The sequence below is a fragment of the Peromyscus eremicus genome, chromosome 3, assembly GCF_949786415.1.
Source record: "Peromyscus eremicus chromosome 3, PerEre_H2_v1, whole genome shotgun sequence".
In the NCBI taxonomy this organism is placed as follows: domain Eukaryota; kingdom Metazoa; phylum Chordata; class Mammalia; order Rodentia; family Cricetidae; genus Peromyscus; species Peromyscus eremicus.
Window position 1 is genome coordinate 577,863 of NC_081418.1, and position 19,906 is coordinate 597,768.

Here is a 19,906-nt window from a genome sequence, read left to right on the forward strand (position 1 = left end):
TGTTACCACTGAACTGCCACGTCTATACGAGGAGCTCAACCCAGGTCCTCTGCAAGAGCAGCAAGTGCTCTTAACTGCTGAGCCATCTCTCCAGCATTTTGTTAAGCAGATAATGTGGGATGCTATGAGAAACATGAGATGCTTTTCCACTTTCACGTTATCATTATCTGAGATGATTGATGTAGCCAGATATGAAACACCTTGCCTTCCTAGACTCTTGTTCTGATAATTCTAGAAAATAAATTTAAATTTATTAAAAACTTTTTTTTTTCAATGAGAACCAAAAATCTAGTTCTTAGTGGTTGAAAGAAGCTACTGTCCATGTGATAGTTACTTCATTTTGAGGTTCTGTGTGGAGAGGCTTTTGCTTTGCAGTGTGAGGGTAGAAGGAAGTGGAGGCCAAACCACAGGAGGCAGAGGCCAGGTCAAAAGGAAAGGAGTGCCTTGATGGATGGGCTGTGTGTGCTGGGCAGTGCGTGTGCATCCCATTTCAGGTGGGAGCAAGGCCAATTTCTATTTGTCCTCAGCAATACAGAAGGCCATGTGCCAGGGCTGCCATGGGTCAGGCTCTGAGAACTCTTTGAACCATCAAATTTTATGCTTCTAATTTTGGATATTAAGTTTGGTGACGTAAGTGTGAAAACCAGGACATTACAGAAATGTGGATAACAGTTGAGCTCTTGGCATACTCTTACACCAGCTTGTCTGTCTTGCCTCCCATAAGATTTATTCCTGTGCTCTATGCTGTTTTCTGCCCGTTTATCATTCTCTTGTTGTAAGGTGTTTGTAGTTCAATAAATCACATGGCACTAAGGAAATGCTGTATCTGTCTCCTTTTACCCCTTTTCAAGAGGCTGTTTCTGGTGATCTCAGTGCTCTGGGCTGCTTAGAGGTTTTTGTCAGTTCAGTGGCTGAAATGGGGATTTTTCAAAGGAACAAGCCTTTGTTCCTCCTTGCAGGGTTGTGACTGAGGTCGCTTGTTCTTCCTAGAGAGCACGCCATAGAGGAGGAGCCAATGCTTGCTTACCTATTTTCCCCTCTGAAGTTTAAATTTGCCCTCCTAATGCCCAGCCTTGATAAGGCCATAGATAGTTGTTGCAGAATTCATAGCCCTTCCAGTTTTACAAATGGTATAACTCTGACCAAGGCTGCATTGGGCCCTGGTGCTATGATGAGGAGAATTTGGCCTCTGTAGATGGACAACTACAACCAAGAAGAGCAGCAGAACCTGCCAGTTCATGGCTTTTGGCATCTTGTGGGTGTGACTCCATATAGACATGAAGTCTATGTGCTGAGTGTTACCTCTTTGTACGCAGGTGGCCTTTCCAAATAGGGGAGCTTTTGTGTCTTCATGGCGAGTCCTGGCCATGATCAGAATGAAAAAACCAAAACTTAATTCTGACAAATTTCTCCAGACTTCTTCAGCACTGGGCAGGTCATGACCTTATTTAGTCAGAACAGAGAAAGAAGTACTTGTTCTCCCCTGAACTGAGAACAGACAGTGACCTAGGGGAAAGCCCTCCAAAGGGACTGGACCAAGAACCAAAGGAAGACTCCAGAGTTGCCTAATATTGAATACTAACAATAGAACTTGTGCTAGAGAATAGCTTAGTCAGTAGATGGCAATAATGTTTCCTATTTCCACAGCTGCTAGCATTAAAACATTTTTGTGACCAAAAAGGGGGCGGGGAATGTTTTCATTGTTACATGTATTTGCCCTGTTGTATGTCATAATTAAGAAATCTAACCACCCTATCCAGGGAGCCATTCTCCCTTTCTCTTTATAGTTCTCTTTTTGTTTGCCTCTTTAAAAAAAAGATTTATTTTTGTTTTATGTGTATGGGTGCTTTGCCTGCACCACATGCAGGCAGACTATATGGAGGCCAGAAGAGGATATCAAATCTGCTGAAACTGGAGTTACAGATGGTTGTGAGCCTACCATGTGGATGCTGGGAACTGAACCCTGGTCCTCTGGAAGAGCAGCCAGTGCTCTTAATCTCTGAGCATTCTCTTTTTTTTTTAAATCATTTCATTGATAGCTTTCTTATAAGCACTACTTTGGAAACCTGAATGCTGTTCAAAAAAAAAATCATCTTTTTCAATGTTGGACATGAAAAAGGTGAGCACAAAACTACAGAGGCGAGGGGCTAAAGCACATCCAGGGTTCTTCTTGAAACCAGAATCCCAGTGGCTTCTAAAGTCTCCTTCATCCTGCTAGCGTTTCTAAATTTCCATCATGGCTTGCAGGTTATTGAATTGCTTTACAGGTATGAAACACTCTCGTCCACTTAGAATCGGGGCCAAATGAAAAGTTTTCTTTGTGAGAGATTGGTCCAGCTACCATGATTGTTAATTGGGTGGCTAGGTGGGGGTCCCAAACCGAGGGCCTCTGTTGTGCCTAGTGATGGTGTCCTTGTTGCAGCTGCAGTGCTGGGCTGCCAGGCTGTCTTTTGCTGAGATGACAGTGCTATGCCCTTTTAGACCCAAGCCTGCTTCAGGACAGGTGCCTTGACTTTATGCTTAGCACAGAGGCAGCTGATCATAGTGTTTTTTTTTTTTTTTCTCTTGCTTTTCTCCTTCTCAATCAGGTTGTTTTTCATGTCTAAAGTCAAGGGTATGTGGCTGCCCTGCTAGTTAAGACAGCTGTTTCCTGGTAAATGAGCCTCAAGGAGCCTTCTCAGCACTCTGCCATTAGAAGGGAGAGAAAGAGGATGACTAATATTGGGGCAGCCCTTGGGGATGGCTCTTCAGCAGAAATGGGATAGGCAGTCTCGGAAGGAGAGGTGTTGGCATGGTCACCTATTCACAAGCATCATCAAGCAGGAAGGGCTTATCCATGGTAGTATTAAATCTGGAAGAAACTAGAATGGGTGTTAACCTTTAAAAAATATTAATCATCAGAACAATAGCAACTGCTGTCTTTGCACATCTTAAAAAATTAGAATCCTAGTCCTGAGCCTTTTTTCTGAGCAAAGCAAGTAGGAATGAGTAGGCTTCTCTTCATGCTGATGTTCTGAGTGGTAGTAGGTAGCAGCATGAGGAGAGGTGTTCCCTGCCATCTAAGGAGGCCTACAGGGTGATTTACTACACCAAGGGAAGGGTCTCTTGGTTCTAGCTGCTCTTCTTCTTGAGTTAGATGAGTGAGCTGATGATGACCAAGATGCTGGAATTAGTCCTTGATCCTAATTAGGCACATGAAGAAAGCACAGCAGTGTGTGCTCCGGAGGACCTTGGACTCAACACAGGCTTGACAGAGTCCTGACTTTAGCCTTACTGCACTCTGCGTAGAAGCTGTAGGGTGCAGTGACCAGAGCTGCTGCTGACTTCTAGGTAGCTTGGTTTCACTTCCTACAGTGTTAAGAGAGCCGTAGTCCTTCCCTCTCCCATTAGAAGACATATAAAAATATCCCTGTAGCTTCTGTGAACTTCTCCAGAAGGAAGGAAAACTAGGGCTTGAGCTGTTCTAGGATGTTCTTTGGTCTGCTTGTGCTCCTCTGCAAAGGTAGGCTTCTTCTAATAGAGACCTGCTGGCTCTTGAGCCATCTCTGAAGTGCTCAGCATGTCATCTGTTGTGTTCTAGGCATTTGAGCTGGCAACAGGAGACTATTTGTTCGAACCGCATTCTGGGGAAGACTATTCCAGAGATGAAGGTGAGTGTTGTTGTCCACTGAGTCCCTTAATGGATCTGCTCCTTCTCAGCTTCTAGAGAGTATTGTGTTGTTTTACTGAAACAGAACCATGTTTTGGTTTTCAAACACCAAATTCAGATGCTTTTCCTTTGAGTTTGAAGCCCTCTCAGTGCCAGTGAATGGGCAGCACCCACCTGACACAGTTTTTCTGGTCTTCTGGGTAAAGGAACCTACTGGTAGATAAGGACAGATTATCACTCTGTGATTCCTTTGTCCACAGCTCTGCTGCCCATTTTCCTGTACTGTTTGGGAGCTAAGTTGAAAACCAGGGAATTCAGACTTGAATTCCTTCTGTAAACCTGACCATCTCCATCCTTCCTTGCTTGCAATGCTGGGGTAGCCTGGGGTAAGCTGGCATCAGTCATTGTTGGTGCTCCAGTTGGTGTCTGAGGCCTGCCAGTCCCATGAACCTCTGCATGGATGTGCTGCAGACATTGTTGATTTGAATCTATTTCTGATTTTTTACTAATTTCACTTTTCCCCTCTTCTTTTATCCCATCCTTCCCTTTGTCCTCCCCATTCCTATATCCTTTTTTTTTTTCTCTCCTCATAGACCATATAGCCCACATCATAGAGCTGCTAGGCAGTATCCCAAGGCACTTTGCTCTGTCTGGAAAATATTCTCGGGAATTCTTCAATCGCAGAGGTAGTACCTCTTCTCTTTGAAAAGCGCCACGATGCAGACAGAAATGGAATAGCTGCAGGAGCAGCATTAATGGCGACCAAAGCATTTCTTCTAAATTCCAAAAGCAGCTGAGCAGAATGCCTGTGCTGGTGTAAATGCTGGCGAAGACTGAGTCTGGCCTGTGCTGTGGTCACCCTGTACACTGGCCCCTTGTTGGTGCTTGGGACAGCTGGGTGCACTATAGCTTTGAGTTCTGAATCAGCTGGACAAAGGCTGGTTTTGGTCATTCAGGTCGCGCTCCGTTTCTGTCTGTGCGGGCAGTGATAGTGTCTGCATGCAGTGTACTGATTAAACTGTCGTGTGTTTCTGTTTTGCTGGCAATGTTTCCCAATGCAGATCACATAGCATTGATCATTGAACTGCTGGGGAAAGTCCCTCGAAAATACGCTATGTTGGGGAAATATTCCAAGGAGTTTTTCACCAGAAAAGGTAACGGTATTTATGCAACACTAATTTTCAGCATAATCTTCTCCCAAAAGGAGAAATTGTGCATTCATGTTTGAGCAGTGGAAAAAGATCAAGACTGTGCAACTGGGGAGTTCTGCTGAAGAAGGTACTCACGAAATAATCTGGAACCATCTGCTATCTGTGGAGTGAGAGTTTTGTAAGAAAGGAGGCTTCTAACAATCCTTTCTCAAACCTCTACCTATTGACTCCACTCCACACACTATGTATTCAAATATTTGTAGAAAGGACTTCAGTGAGTTTTGGAAAAGAGCGAGATTGAGCTGGGCATGATGGCTTATATCAGTTATCTCAGTACTCCGGAGGCTGAGGTTGGAGAATCAGGAATCCAAGGCCAGCCTAGATTGTAAATAAACAGATTCTCTTTCTGTTTTATTGTTAACAAAGACAGCCTAGAGATGGGCTTCATAGATAGCTATGGACATTTTCTTGGATATGTCTGAGGTATTTGGCATTGTGTAGGCCTGTGAAATCCTACGGACATAACCAGATACCATTTTCTGTGCTATTGTGTTAGGCAAACAATGATTGGTTTTAATCATGTCATTCTCACTGACCATCCCTCGGCCGTGACTCTAACCATTATTTGTCATTTGTAGTCGCCAGGCAGTATCAATGCTTAAAAATACCTCAAAGCCCCAAGTGTCTCTCCCTTCACCCTAAAAAAATGAATCCTCAGAAAAAGCTGGGAATCATAACACTTAGGAGGTGGAGGTAGGAAGGTGGGAGGAATTCTGGGTCATCCTCAGCTACATAGAACATAGAGGTTAGCATGGGCTACATGAGATCTTGTCTGATGACTACAGAAATCCTTCTTAGGTGCTATTGTCTTTTGAGCCTATTTGGTGGTGGTGTTTTTTACCAGCTTGGGTTCAGTTTTATTTATATCCTCCTTTAAAGAAAGTTTGCTTGAGGACTGGGAAGAAAGCTAAAGTGTTTGCCATACAAGCTTGAGGAGCTGAGCTTAATCCCAGTACTTACATAGAAAAGCCAGGTGTTTTTGTGTGCGCTTGTAATCCAGGTGCCAAGAACACAGCACCCTGGAGCTGGGGCTCTAGACAGCTGGCCTAACAATGTCAAGCTTCAGGCCCCAAGGAGAGAGACTGGACTCGAAAGAAGTTAACAGCTCCTGAGGAGCAACACCCTGGCTTGTCTCTGGCCCCGCCACTCACATGTACATATATATATATGCACCCCTATGAACATGTGTATACACACACACACTCAGCTTGAGTAGGACATGGAAAGTCTAGTCCAAGTTGTTTCATTTTAACTCCCTTTCTCCCACTCCTCATCTTTCTTTTTAAAGTACATTTATTTATTTACTTATTGGGGAGGTCATAGGTGACGTAGTGTGCATGTGGATGTCAGAAGACACTTTGGTTTCTTTTCTTCTTTTATTAATGTGATTCCTGGAGACAAAATTCATGTCAAAGGCTTTGTGGCAAGCCGTTTTACCTGCTGAGCCAGCGAGCTCTCTGGCTCCTCTTTCTGATTTATTCAGTTATTTTGTGTGTATTAGTGTTTTACCTACAGTCTGTGCACCACATGTGTACATGGTACCCACAGAAGCATCGGATACCCTGGGACTAGAGTTACAGATGGTTTTGAGCTGCCATGTGGGTATTGAGAACTGAACTTTGGAAGAGCAGCCAGTGCTCTTCAACTGCTTAATCATCTCTCCAGCAACCCTCCCCCCCCCCTTTTTTTTTTTTTAAGAAAGAGTCTTGATCTCCTGATCTCTAGACTCAGCCTTCCAAGTGCTGGAACCATAGGCATGTGTCAGCACACCCAACTGTGCTCTTAGGCTCCTTAGGTTTGGCAGCTGGCCTGGAGCTGTAGCCATTAATTCTCTATCTGTTGAATGTCATTCCAGAACTGACAGCAGCAATGGCACATCTTCTTACTTGTTTGGAAGAGTCCTCCTTAAAGGACAGTTGGTAAATGATGCCTGCTGCACTGAGGTGCTTCCTTAGATGAATGGTTTCGAGGAGATGTACTTGTCCTGTGGCCCTTCATTGACTATGGGCACATTTCACATGGGCTTTTTTCTCAGCACCCTTGCTCACAGGGTATCTGTGGGTGTGGGTATGTCTATAACCATCTTTAGCACTTGTGCTTTATGACTTAAGCGCTTGAATTCTTTTTGAGCCGCTTGTTTGAAAGTGATTTGCACTCCCATCCTCTGTGTCTGTCTGTTTCAGATTTTGTTGTTGTTGTTTTGTTTGTTTGTTTTTTGAGACAGGGTTTTGATGTGTAGCCCTGGCTGTCCTGGGACCTGCTCTGTAGACCAGGCTGGGCCTCAAATTTACAGAGATCATCTGCTTCTGTATCCCGAGTGCTGGGATTAAAGGCATGTGCCACCACTACCCAGCCTGTCTCAGATTTTAAAAACAAAGTTTCACTGTTATCTTTTTAAAATTTATTTATTTTGTGTGTATTTTATGCAGTGTTTTGCTTGCATGTGTGTGTGTGTATATTACATGTGTGCTGGGTGTACAGGGAAGTCAGAAGAGAGCATCAGATTTCTGGGATTGGAGTTATAGATGGTTGTAAGCTGCCATATACGTGCTAGAAATCAAACCTGAGTCCTTTGCAAGAGCAACAAGTGCTCGTAATCACTACAACATATCTGTAGTCCCTGGCTTTTAACTCTTGATCCTCCAGCCTCAGTCTCCCAGATGCTGGGATTACAGGCTTGTACCACCATGCTGTATACATAACATTCTCTTTATGGGAGACCAAAACCATTTTGATTTGGTGTTACTGCAGTGACTAGAATGCTTTTTCCTTTCTTTTGGATATAAGAGAGACCGATGAGGCCAGGAATCTTTTAAGATGACCAGGAGTTTGGGTTTACAGCCTCTTTTCTGGTGGTTGGTTGATTGTAATTGCTGCAGTAATTAGAAGAGGTTTGGACTTTGACAGATGTACAGTAATAATAGGAGGAGTGAAGACTTGTCAAGAGAGTGTGTCTGTGAGAATAAGGAAATGTGTTTTGTTTTTGAAATAATAGGCTTTGTAGACCAGGCTAGCCTGAAACTCAATGAAGTTCCACCTCCGTGTTTCCCAAGGGTTGCGATGAAAGGCATATACCACCATGCTCAATGTGCAATTTCTATCAATTCAATTTTTTAACATGCCACAATTGATAAAGACAAAAGCAAAATATAAAATTGTCATTCTACTTTGAGCCATGTTTGCCGCGGTTACAGTCATGAATCATTTACTAGGAATCTTTTTCTGCTCTTTGTTCTGAATAAGGTTTCTACCCTACCACTGGTGTAGGAGGAGAGCAGGCTCATGTGTTAAAATCAAGTATCAAGTGCAGCTGACTGGTCTCTTTCTTGTTTCTAAGTCTGTATATCACAACCAGTACTAGTTTGAATCATTCCTTGGCCAGAAGTTAAAAACTGAATTGGATTTTGGGGCAAGCAATGTGGTTACTGCTGTTACCCAATTAAGGTTAATTTGCTGGTTATTTTCTTGGATGTGAACATTACTCACTTGAGACCATTAAGAAATCAGAATGTGCTACATGTGGCATATAGGAGTGAGGTTGGAGACTCACTTCAAATTGAAGGCCAATCTGGACTACATAGTGAGATCTTGTCTCAAAATGAAGAAAAGAGGAAAGTAAGATGTGTTCCAGTAGAAATCAGTACCACTGTGGATTTTGTACCTTGTACTGTTCCCTAAGAAGTGAGTGGCAACCCTCTGGGGGTTGGTGAGTAAATCAATTGCCCTCACTGGGCTGTGTTCTTTTTACCATCTGTAGGGATTATTTTAGTGAATTTATTGTGTCAAAAATTAATTCATCGATGGGGATAGTTACCTAAACTTGTTCCCACGTGGGGCATCAAGTACATTGGGATATATCTGACTGTGACTGTGTGCACAGATGTATATCCAACTTAGGTGTTAAGACTTCATTAAATTCAGGGCCTACAGAATTGCTCACCAGGTAAAACCTGCCCCCAAGCCAGACGGCCTGAGTTTGATCCCAGGACTCAAGTGAAGGAGAATACCTACTGCTGTACCTACTCCTGCATGGCACACATTCCCACACACATAACAAAACAGATACTTACAAATGATACAGATGAAATAAAGGGGCTAGAAAGATGGCTCAACAGGTAAGATCACTGGGTGCTCTTGCAGAGGACTTGGGTTGAATTCGCAGCACCCACATGATGGCTCACAACTATCTGTAATTCAAGTTCCAGAGGATTCAACACTCCTTTTCGGCTTCCATGGGCTCCAGGCACACACGTGGTGCATAGATGTACATGCAAGCAAAACGCTCATATACAGAAAAACAAATGTTAATTAAAAAAATTTAAAGACTTAATGAAATTCAATTGAGTATGTCAGAAGTACAATGAAGAAGTTTCCATGTAACAACACACATCTTGATGTCAGGACCAGCATCCTAAGGCTCTTGAGTTCTGAGGTCAGATAGTGACAGAGGTGAGTTTTAAAAGAAATACACCAGCCGGGCGGTGGTGGTGCACGCCTTTAATCCCAGCACTCGGGAGGCAGAGGCAGGTGGATCTTTGTGAGTTCGAGGCCAGCCTGGTCTACAGAGCAAGATCCAGGAAAAGGCGCAAAGCTACACAGAGAAACTCTGTCTCAAAAAACCAAAAAAAAAAAAAAAAAAAAAACCAAAAAAAAAAAAAGAAATACACCACCACAAGGTTTTCCTGTGCACAACTCAGGCTGGCCTCACACTCAAAGTGTGATCTTAATCTACTTCATATTCCATACAATATTTGAGTTGAAACTTGAGGATGTTTCAAACATAACCTCCAGGGCTACCTGAAAAGTAGCTGACGTGTGAGAACTGTGAGGAGCAGAGCCTTGGTGTAGGCTTCTGTCTGCTGGCACTGACAGGATTCATGTTGGCGCTGTTCTGCTCAACTTTCTAGGTTTCAAGTTTTGAAAGACTCAAAAGATTCTCAGATCATTTCAATTTTACTTCTGTACAGAGTGTGGATATCACAATGGCTTAGGAACTTGAGTAACTCTGGGAAGGATGGACATCATCATCCCTTGAAGCTTTCAGTGTGAGATTGACTCAGAAATAACTAAGAACAGAAAGAAAACAAACAAAAACCCTAGAGCAGTTCTCGTGTGACAACTCTAGCACCCTCCTCTGGCTCACACAGTCTTGCCTGGCAATAGAAGGACAAAGGCCACCGAGGTAGAAGATGGGTATACGTGTGGATGATGCCATTCCCTGGCAGCAGAAAACAACATTCACTACAGGCTGTGCAGATGATTGTAGGTGGTTTTATTTGTTGTTGTTTTGTTGTCAAGATTTGTTTTCTCTATGTGAGTGGGTTTTTTTTTTTTTTTTGCATGTATTTATGTGCACCATAAACATGCCTGGTGCCTGCAGAGGTCAGAAGAAGGCATCAGGTCCCCTGGAATTGGAGTTGCAGATGGTTGTAAACCACCATGTTGATACTGAGAACTGAACCTGGATCCTATGCAAGAACAACATGTGCTCTTAACTGATTGCTGAGTTTCTCTCTCTCTGTTTGTAGGTTTTAAGGGAGTGTTTTGGTACTCAGTTCAAAGTTGAGGTTTGAAAAAAGTTATGACCAAAGCAGTGAAATTACTGTAAATTTGAAGTAATTTCCATCATACAAGCACAATGTCCCTTGTCCAAAAGGCTTGGGACTGAGTGTTGTGGATTCCTGGGTCCCTCAGATTTTGGAATATTTACATAGACATGATGAACTACCTTGATGATAGGACACAAGTAAGCTTGAAACTCATTTTTATTTCATGGACATGTAAATTGAATGAGATGCAGTGTGTAATTTTCCTTCTTTATCATGATGGTGCTCAAAATTTCAGATTTTGGACTAGGGATGTACAACTCGCAGATCCTTCTATCCCTACTCTGTACTTTTTTCACAGATGGTGACACAGTGCGTCTTTTAGTTTCTCTTGTTCCATATCCAATAATTCAGTCAACAAAAGAGCAGAAATACATTTATAAAAAAAATGTTTATACTGTTTTCTTTGTCTCTGTCCCCAATTAGTAGAATATAACTATTTCTATGGCTCTTGCATTGTGTTCAGAGTTGTGTAGAGGTGAGTTTCCTATGTGGGGTGCAGACCTGTAATCTCATCATTGAGGAGATGAAGGCAAGAAGATTGCCAGTTCCAGGTTAGTCTGGGCTCCATAGTGAGAACTCAGTCTCAAAAAAAAGAAAATATATGGCAACGTAGTGTGTGGAGTTATGTAGTATGTAGTGTATGTGTAGGTTATATACAAATGCTGTACTGTTTTATTTAGGAGATTTGAATATCCTTGGATTGTTGGTGAGGGTGCAGTCCTGGAACTAGTTTCTATATGTACAGAGAGATGAATGTACTAAGTTTGGTGTCCATTGAAGGACCTTAGCTTAAAAAGCTGGTAGGTATCCTCAGTGAGTTCTTTTATTCTGGCAGACAGTAATGGCCAGCATTTGCATTTATTTGCAAACTTACTTATGCCAAGATAGAATAATTAAATGTCAAGAAAGTTTTTTCTTTTACCAGAGAATGCGCCTCAGTGTCCTGTGTGAACTTCAGTCAGTCCTAAGTGTTGGGGAGTGACGGCTGTTCTCCTTCTAACTGTGATTAAGCTACTGAAAATGTACCTGGGAGGTGTGTGCTCCTTTCCGTGTTCATTGGTATTTTTAAGTCAACCCTGTCACTATCTGATAGCTTTAGACTTTTATTGTATAGCATCACACCATATGATTCTTACTAAATCAAGTGTATATGCTTTGGTTCCTAACCCTGATCTTATTGGGGGAGGACACCAGGATTAATCTTTCACTATGTCCCTAGAGCTCAGATTTAGTTCTAAATTTTAATTATTTTATGTATGATGTGGGGGGGTGTCATGTGACACAGTGCATGTGTGGAGTCATTTCTCTTCTACCTTTACACGAGCTCCAGTGATCAAACTCAGGTTATCAGGCTTGCACCATTGAGTGCCAAGCCCGTTTACCCATTGAGCCATTTACAAACTGTTTTTATCCGAAGCCCTTCCTTTTTCACTACTAAAATTGTGTGTCTGTTTCTTTATTAAAACCTAGAGATCTGATCTCCAGTATCAAAGCAGCACTTAACTTTGTTCCTAGCAGTCGAAGCTTGTTTGTTACCTCACCCAAACGTTTCTTTTTGGAATCCTGTGTATAGCATGGTGGCAATTCTGTAGACAGCTAAGAGTGGCCACTGAAGAGAGTATAGAAAGGAGAGGGCATGGGTGAGGGTGAGGAGTGGGATTGCTGTGATTGATTTTTTTTTTTTTTTTTTTTTTTTTTTTTTGCATTTGTAAGGAATGCTATCTTCTTTTTGTTAGGGTTTAAAAGCTGGGGCAGGGAGGAGGCAGTGCACTTTATAGGTTCTACTACAGCAGTGGTTCTCAACCTTGGGGTTGCATGTCAGACATGTGATGCATATCAGATAATTTACATTATGGTTCATAACAATAACAAAATTACAGTTTGGAAGTAGCAATGAAATACTTGTACAGTTGGGGATCAGTACAACATGAGGAACTATAATAATGATCTCATTAGGTAGGGTGAGAAACCATTGTACTATAGCATGTGAAAGAAGAGATACCCATGTGGTGCCAGGGCTTCAATGCTGGACTCCACTCACCTGGCAATGTACCAATGCAGGCCTTTCTAGCCCACAGGCTACTTACTATTAGTGTTTTTGTTGTGTCAGAGCTTCCTAGCTTTGGGGGGTAGTGACACTTTTATAATACAGGTGACACATTTGAAAATTTTTAACCTCATGTTTTAAAAGGAATTGTCCTTGAGGTCATATATTTTACAACCATGTGTAGAGATGAACAGCATTTATTTTGGGTCACCACTACCTGCTTGTAGCTGTTTATTTAAATTTAGACAAATTAGAGTTACTATTTTCCTTAGTCACACTAGCTATGTATATGTTCCTGCTAGACCGTGTAGCCCCGTGGCTGCCATAATGGACAGCACAGTTCAAAAGGATATCTGGACCGCCAGAGAAAAACACATTAACATTGTTCTAGGGGCACAGACTTCTTTTCTTTGCATGGTAAAATTCAGTAGCACAAGGCCTTCAAATGGTAAGCACCATACAGATCTTGCTAAGCAAGCTTACAAATTACAACAATACCCAGACTGAAGTAGGAGTGTCTTTCAAGTGGTAGGAACGCAAATATTCTGTATGCTTTTTGCACCTCAAGAAGCTCAGAACTGATCTGTACAAACTCTTAATCTGTTCATATCCACCTAGCTTGCTTGGACAAAATCATTAGTTCTTCCATGAGATTTGCTTAGGGTAGAAAGCTAGCTTCCTTTGTTGTTTTCATACTTTTGAGAGTTAGATTGCCTGCTTCACTGAAAAAAAGCCTGTCTGGATCAATTAAGTTCAGGGATGTGCAAATATGAGCTTTTGTGATTGTGTGCTTCTTTCTCTACAGGAGAACTGCGGCACATCACCAAGCTGAAGCCCTGGAGCCTCTTTGATGTACTTGTGGAAAAGTATGGCTGGCCCCATGAAGACGCTGCACAGTTTACGGATTTCCTGATCCCAATGTTAGAGATGGTTCCAGAAAAACGAGCCTCAGCGGGCGAATGCCTTCGACATCCTTGGTTGAATTCTTAGCAGATTCTACAAATATAGCATTCTGAGCTAGCAAATGTTTCCCAGTACATTGGACCTAAACAGTGGCTCTCATTCTTTAACAGGATCACAAGTGAGCTGGCTCCACCCTCAGACCTTTGTTTTGCTTTGAGGTACTGTTGTTTGACACTTTGCTTCCTGTGCAGCGTGATCCTGGAGAAGGGTAGTCTCTGTCTTCAGCTAAGTAGTTTACTGGCCATTTTCTTCTGGAAACAATAACATGTCTCTAAGCATAGTTTCTTGTGTTGTGTGACATTCAAATGTCATTTTTTTTTTTGAACGAAAAATACTTTCCCCTTTGTGTTTTGGCAGGTTTTGTAACTATTTATGAAGACATATTTTAGCTGAGTATTATATAATTTACAATCTTAAGAAATTATCAGATGGAACCAAGGAAGAGCAAGGAAATATAGTTTCTTCTTCTGGCAAAGGGAAATTATTCCTGTATTATAGTATATGTAGCTGTTAATTTGCATAAATAGGGGACAAGGATTCACATTCAGAAAAGCTACCCAGTCCTGAGTGCTTTTTAGCATACATTGCATGTTGCAGATTTCCACTGCTTCAAGAAGTTGCACAAACTTTTCATTCCATAACAGTCCAAGTGGCTCTGGATTAGGTGCCAGTTTAAAGGAAGGCTTTAAAGGCTCTGTCGCACTTTAAAGGAAGAAAAACTTGCTTGTCATTCAAAAATTGACGCTATTCTCTATTTCATTTGTATTTTGCATATTTTTAAAACTACTTTTAAAGAATAAGTCATTCCCCCTTAAAATGTGATGGCCCAATACCTATCAGCATAAGTTAAATACGTAATTAAATTGGACAAGAGAAATATGTTCAGTGTGTGGAATGAAAATAATAATATATTTTTGGAAAAGCATGATCGTGTTTGTCTAAAACACAAGGTGTGGCTTATAGTTTGCAGCACAGTGGACAGAACACTCCTCACAGCTTAAAGGTAACAGTGATCATGTTCATTCCATAAGCAGCTTTACTCGCTACAGCAGTTTTACTTGCCTTTTCATTGTCTTTCCATGAATGAGAAAATAATTTTCCCTATGCAGGCTGCATACAGTTTAGTTTATGCATTTCCTTAAAATTAATTGTAGAATCCAGGATACAAACCATTAGTAGGCAATACAATTTTAGAATGTAACATAGAGAGGTACATTTAGCCTCTTAGAAGTCAGTGGATTGAATGTCCTTTTTTTAAAAATTTTTATTCATTAAGGTGCCTCGTTTTTCTTGACTTTGTTCATTAACATTTATCCATATGCCTTTGCAATAATTAGATTGTGAAAAGCTAACAAGTGTTGTAACAATAATCCTTTGTTTGGGGTGCTTGCACTTGTCTTAAAAATTAAAGTGTTTCGGGGTTTTTTTTTCCAGACATTGCCTTGGTCATTGCCCTGTATTTGAAGTGACAGAATCAACATACATTTGCTCTCAGTAGCATGTCACCAAACCTAAAGGAAGTACAGATGAAATCATAGGACATACATAAAGGCTTACTACCAGGAGATCACTTGTGGTTTTTAGGGCAAGATGGATTTTAAGAATGAGACTCATTGTTTTCAATGTGGATGATCCCCTTTTTTAAAATCAGCGTTTCATCATAAATGCAACGTTTTTCCCCCCTCCTATCCCTTCTTTCACTTTGAGTGGACAAGACACATTATTATATTCCACACTGTTGTGAGGTACAAGGTTCCACTCTGTTATGAACTATGCATGCTGACTTTTTCTAATGGGGCTGTGGGTTGCCATGTAGATCCTATGACAGATGGTGGCTGTATAGTGTTGTTAGTCATCATAGAAACATAAGAACCACAGAGTATATATTCATGTCTTCCCTATGTCTGAAAGAATTTTTACTATTTGAATGAAATTTGTCTAATGTAGTTTTAGCTCATGTTGGAAAAGCAAGCTAGAATATTTTAAGGTGGTTCTCCTATTAATACTCTAACTAGTTGACATACAAGTTCTAGAAAGAATACACATTTTTGATTGGGTACCACATGGTTATATCAGATTCTTGGTAGCATGCTGATAAAAACATAAAGGTTGGGTGTCGTGGTGCAGGCCTCTAATTCCAGGGAGGCAGAGATAGGTAGATTTCTGAGTTCAAGGCCGGCTTGGTCTACGTAAAGCTACATAGTGAGATCCTGTACAAAAACCTAAGAAAAGGCGGGGGGGGGGGGGGGGGCATGCCTTTAATCCCAGCACTTGGGAGGCAGAGGCAGGCCGATCTCTGTGAGTTCGAGGCCAGCCTGGTCTACAAAGCGAGTTCCAGAAAAGGCGCAAAGCTACACAGAGAACCCCTGTCTCAAAAAACAAAAACACACACACACACACAAAAGAAAAAAGGAATAAATACGAGCTTAAAGGTGAACCACTGGTTATTCGGAACACTATAACCAACTCAGTATTTTTAGTTCCAAGACCTTGTGAAATCTACATGGAAAATTATAAGCAGTAGGTCACATATTCAGAAGTAGTTAATCTGGAAACTGGCAGAACTCTACAGAGAGTGGGTATTGAGACCTCCAGTGAAGTGCCTTAGGAGAGACCTGCTTGCTTTTCAATACTCACTGCACCATGCAGAACGTACTGACAGGCCACGTAATAAAGAGAACTTTCACTGGAATAGAAAAGATGCTCAGATTATTTTCTTTCTTCTTCTTTTGTTCTTTTAGCCCTGGCTGGCCTTGAGCTCCTAGAGATCTGCCTACCTAGGCATGCTACCCCTCTATCCCTCCACACACTTAAATATCAAAAGTTGTATTTGGCTAATATCCTTCAGATAACAGAGCTTTCATTCTGAATTAATATAATGTACTATTTTTAAAGTGTGTGGATTTAAAGATGCTCAATAAGGGGGTAGTGATTTTTAAGGACATGAATATTATTGGCGTTTACATGCTAGTTAGCTTTGGTCTGTCTGAAATTGTCAGGAGGGACAATGTGAACCTCTTCATTTTTCAGACTGTTTTAGTGAACATCCTAAAGAGAACTTGGACAAAGATGACAAAGTTAAGCCAGGTGGTGGTGCACGCTTTTAAGCCCAGCACTCAGGGGGCAAAGGCAGGCCGATCTCTGTGAGTTCAAGGCCAGCCTGGTCTACAGAGTAAGGTCCAGGACAGCCACAACTGTTTCAGAGAAAAACCAAAAAGAAAAGAAAAGGTGACTGATGTTCTTCAAAAACTTGGGAGACAATTAGGATATAACTCTAAAGAAGCTGTATTCTCATAATCAAATGGAAATTAAATGATAAAATGATTTAAGTCACTACAAGATCTCACTCAGTCATTTTAAAAGTTTACTGTTTTTCCTGATGCACAAAATTTATGTATTATCCCCAAATTATTCCATGTTGGATGTTGATAACTAGGGTCATTGCTGCTGGTAGATTTCATACTCCTAGGAGGTAGACAGCAAAAACTGGAAATTCAAAAAAGAAAAAAACCACAACTGGTATATTTTTCTTTCAGTAGTAAAATATTCAGAGGCCCCCTTTATTTTATTCGAAATATTTCAGAATGCCTTTCCCCTTTGTTCTGTTTAAAGAAATCTATTTTGTACAACTTTAAAAAGCCCTACAGCTGGATATTAAACATTAAATTTCCATAACAGTTTTATTAGTAGGGCATTACAGTGATATTTCTAAAGTGTGCAAATTAAATCTGTGTTTTAGGGTTAATTACTCCTTTTCAAACTGGTAGACTGCGTAACTGCTTAGTGTGTAATGTATTAATAATATGGATTAATTTTATAATTCTGTATTATGTTAGATTATTATTAAGTAGTCAACACAGCTTGGCTGTTTAATTTCCTGTGACTCATGCCTCATAAAGAAAAGGCAGTATCAGGAAGGACCATGAGAACCACTCACACTCACTGCTGGTAGCCTGCCATGTAGCTGAGGTAGTAGTTACTAAAGAAAATGGAAGGTTTACAAATTATATTTGAAAATGGTTAACCTTTGTAAAATCATTAAGCAGACCTCAATCTCAGAAGTTGTATGGAACAATTTAGTTAAACTGACATAATTGTGATTTATTAACATGAATTAAAATGCCCAACCAGTGCTTCAATGTGACAGCATATTTGAAATAAAAAGGAAAGGTCATGTACTGTACTACTTTCACAGAGATCACACTTTTGCAAAAGACTTGCCATATGTACAATGCTATATACCAAATGAAAAGGGCTGGAAGCAATTATATACGCAAAGAAATGCAGTATTTACAGTCTGTCAGGAGTCACTAGAAATTATCTATACATTAAATTACATTTTGCTTGCAAAAAATTGATAAAACAAAATGAGCCATGTCCACACCAAATTATAAAAACCTGTATTGCATTTTCAGACCTAAGATGCACTCACAGAACTGCTGACCATAAAAAATGAAAATCCTGATAGTGCTTTCCTTACTTAATGCATATGTATAAAATAATATAGAAAAGATTCACTAAATGAATTTAACTGCAACAATAAAATTTAAAGGTCATGTAGTATCAGATCTACAGCCAGAAAAACAGCTGGAATGTTCACTTACAAAATAAAGATGCCTATGACTGGCTTAAGAGCACATTTCTTAAGGAATTTTAAAAGCAAAAATGGGAAAAATACAATGAAAGAGCACTGGTGTTGTTTTTTGTTTTTTTTGTTTGTTTTTTGTTTTTATACAAAGTTTCATGTACAAGCTTTAAAAAGTACCTTAATAGGTACATATGAAATATACAGTTTATCTTACAGAACATTTTAAAAAATGTTATTAGAGTCCATTTTAATGCCACCCTGAACCGTGGTAATTGTTTTGAAATGTTGGTGGCACCTGTGCTCTGTGAATTGGAATCTGTCCAGGCACTGGAGATGCCTGCTGAGGTCCTTGCACCCCATGTGGCAGGGCCACAGAGCCAGGATGAGGATGAGGACAGAACCCTGAAGCAGTAGGTGTTGGAATACTGTTAGGTCCTTGGGGCTGATGATGAGGACCTGCAACTGGTAATGGACAGTGTGGCCCTGTTCCAGAAGGCTGGTGTTGGGGTCCCGGTCCCAAAGTGGTATGATGTGTGGCTTGTGAGGGATACGGTGGTACAGCTGGATGAGCACTTGCAGGAAAAAGTGGAGGTCCTTGATGAGGTGGGTGGTGTAAGGCTTGACCTGATGTTGAATGATGCCCAGAAACCAGAACACTGGCTGGAGGAGGAGGAGGTGGTGGTGGTGGTGGTGGTGGTGGTGGTGGTGCTGAGTTTACCACATGCTGGTGTTGTGCTTGTAGACTTTGCAGTCCTGTGGAAGGATGGGGTGGTGGGTGGTGATGTGGGGCAGGACCAGGAGGTGGAGGGGGTGGTGGTAAATGGTGTCCAGTAGTTTGAGAGTGAATGTGTGACCCAGGAGTGACAGCATGAACTGGCCCAACTACATGTGCTACAGAATGCTGCTGATGCGAGTTTGGCTGTTGTATGAGGTGTGGTCCTGGAGCAGGTGGTGGTGGAGGTGGGGGTGGGACCACAGCAGCAGCAGTTTGATGGTGAATGGTAGGGTTCTGAGATGGCAGAAAATGCCCTGGAGTAAGGTGGTGTCCTGGAACTGATTGCTGGCTTGCGGTGCCAGGAAGTGCTTGATTTGGTCCAGATGTAAACACAGTTTGTTGGGAAAGACTACCTTTTAGCTGATTATAATTCTGAAAGTTTGCAGAGGGCTGCTGGTTTTGATAGTATGATGAAGGAGGCGGAGGGGGTGGAGGGGGTGGTACCGTGCTGTTGAGACTTTGTTGGTTAAACTGACTGTATGTTGCTGAAGATTGTCCTGAGGGTGTCTGTGTAAATAATGCTCCAGAAGTTGCCTGCTGAGTATTGGCTTGAAGGTTTTGTGCTGCTGGATAAAAATTTCTCTGAGTCTCTCGCTGAGGAGTTCCAACTTGAGGTGACTGTGAATGGTGAGGCCTGAAGGGAGATCCTAACTGCTGTGAAGGAGGCTTTGGTGAGAGGTAACCATGCTGCACAGTTGTGTGAGACGTGGAGGACTTGGGAGGGTTTTCTGTGTGAGGTGATGGAGGACAGTGCAACTTTGTTGGTGCAGAAGGCAGCTTTTGAGGAAGTTGCTCATTTGCATTGCGAACCTGGGCCTGAGGAGGATGGTTCTTTGAAAGTGCTGGGGTGATGTTTGACAGCTGTTTCTGCTGGAGCTCTGTTTTTAGGTGAGCACTGTTCTCCGCTTCTGATACAATGGCTGTTGCCTCCCAGTGGGAATCTGGCTTTGTGAGTATTTTCCCATGTGACTGAGGAGGATTTATCGGTCCAGGTGAACCAGGCTATGAAGAAAAAAACAAATCACATAAATTTTTTGTTTATGTAAATTTTAAAAGTAAATACT

At 41.5% G+C, this 19,906-nt stretch overlaps 2 protein-coding genes across 13 annotated transcripts in view; one reads left to right on the forward strand and one right to left on the reverse strand.

The window, feature by feature from the left end:
• Nucleotides 1-14,914, forward strand: part of Srpk2 (SRSF protein kinase 2) — a 218,734-nt gene extending 203,820 nt beyond the window's left edge. For 7 of the 12 annotated variants that reach the window (XM_059257199.1, XM_059257196.1, XM_059257198.1 and 4 more), the window contains 4 exons: nucleotides 3,581-3,650; nucleotides 4,243-4,335; nucleotides 4,711-4,803; nucleotides 13,322-14,914. In XM_059257199.1, coding sequence (XP_059113182.1) covers nucleotides 3,581-3,650; nucleotides 4,243-4,335; nucleotides 4,711-4,803; nucleotides 13,322-13,506 — 441 coding nt within the window. In that variant the 3' untranslated portion in view covers nucleotides 13,507-14,914. The remainder of the gene's footprint in view (nucleotides 1-3,580; nucleotides 3,651-4,242; nucleotides 4,336-4,710; nucleotides 4,804-13,321) is intronic. The other 5 variants (XM_059257201.1, XM_059257200.1, XM_059257207.1 and 2 more) reach the window with 2 other exon arrangements.
• Nucleotides 14,915-17,536: 2,622 nt separating this feature from the next.
• Kmt2e (lysine methyltransferase 2E (inactive)) overlaps nucleotides 17,537-19,906 on the reverse strand; it is a 76,589-nt gene continuing 74,219 nt past the window's right edge. Inside the window, exon 27 of the mRNA XM_059257208.1 lies at nucleotides 17,537-19,844. Coding sequence (XP_059113191.1) covers nucleotides 18,315-19,844 — 1,530 coding nt within the window. The 3' untranslated portion in view covers nucleotides 17,537-18,314. The remainder of the gene's footprint in view (nucleotides 19,845-19,906) is intronic.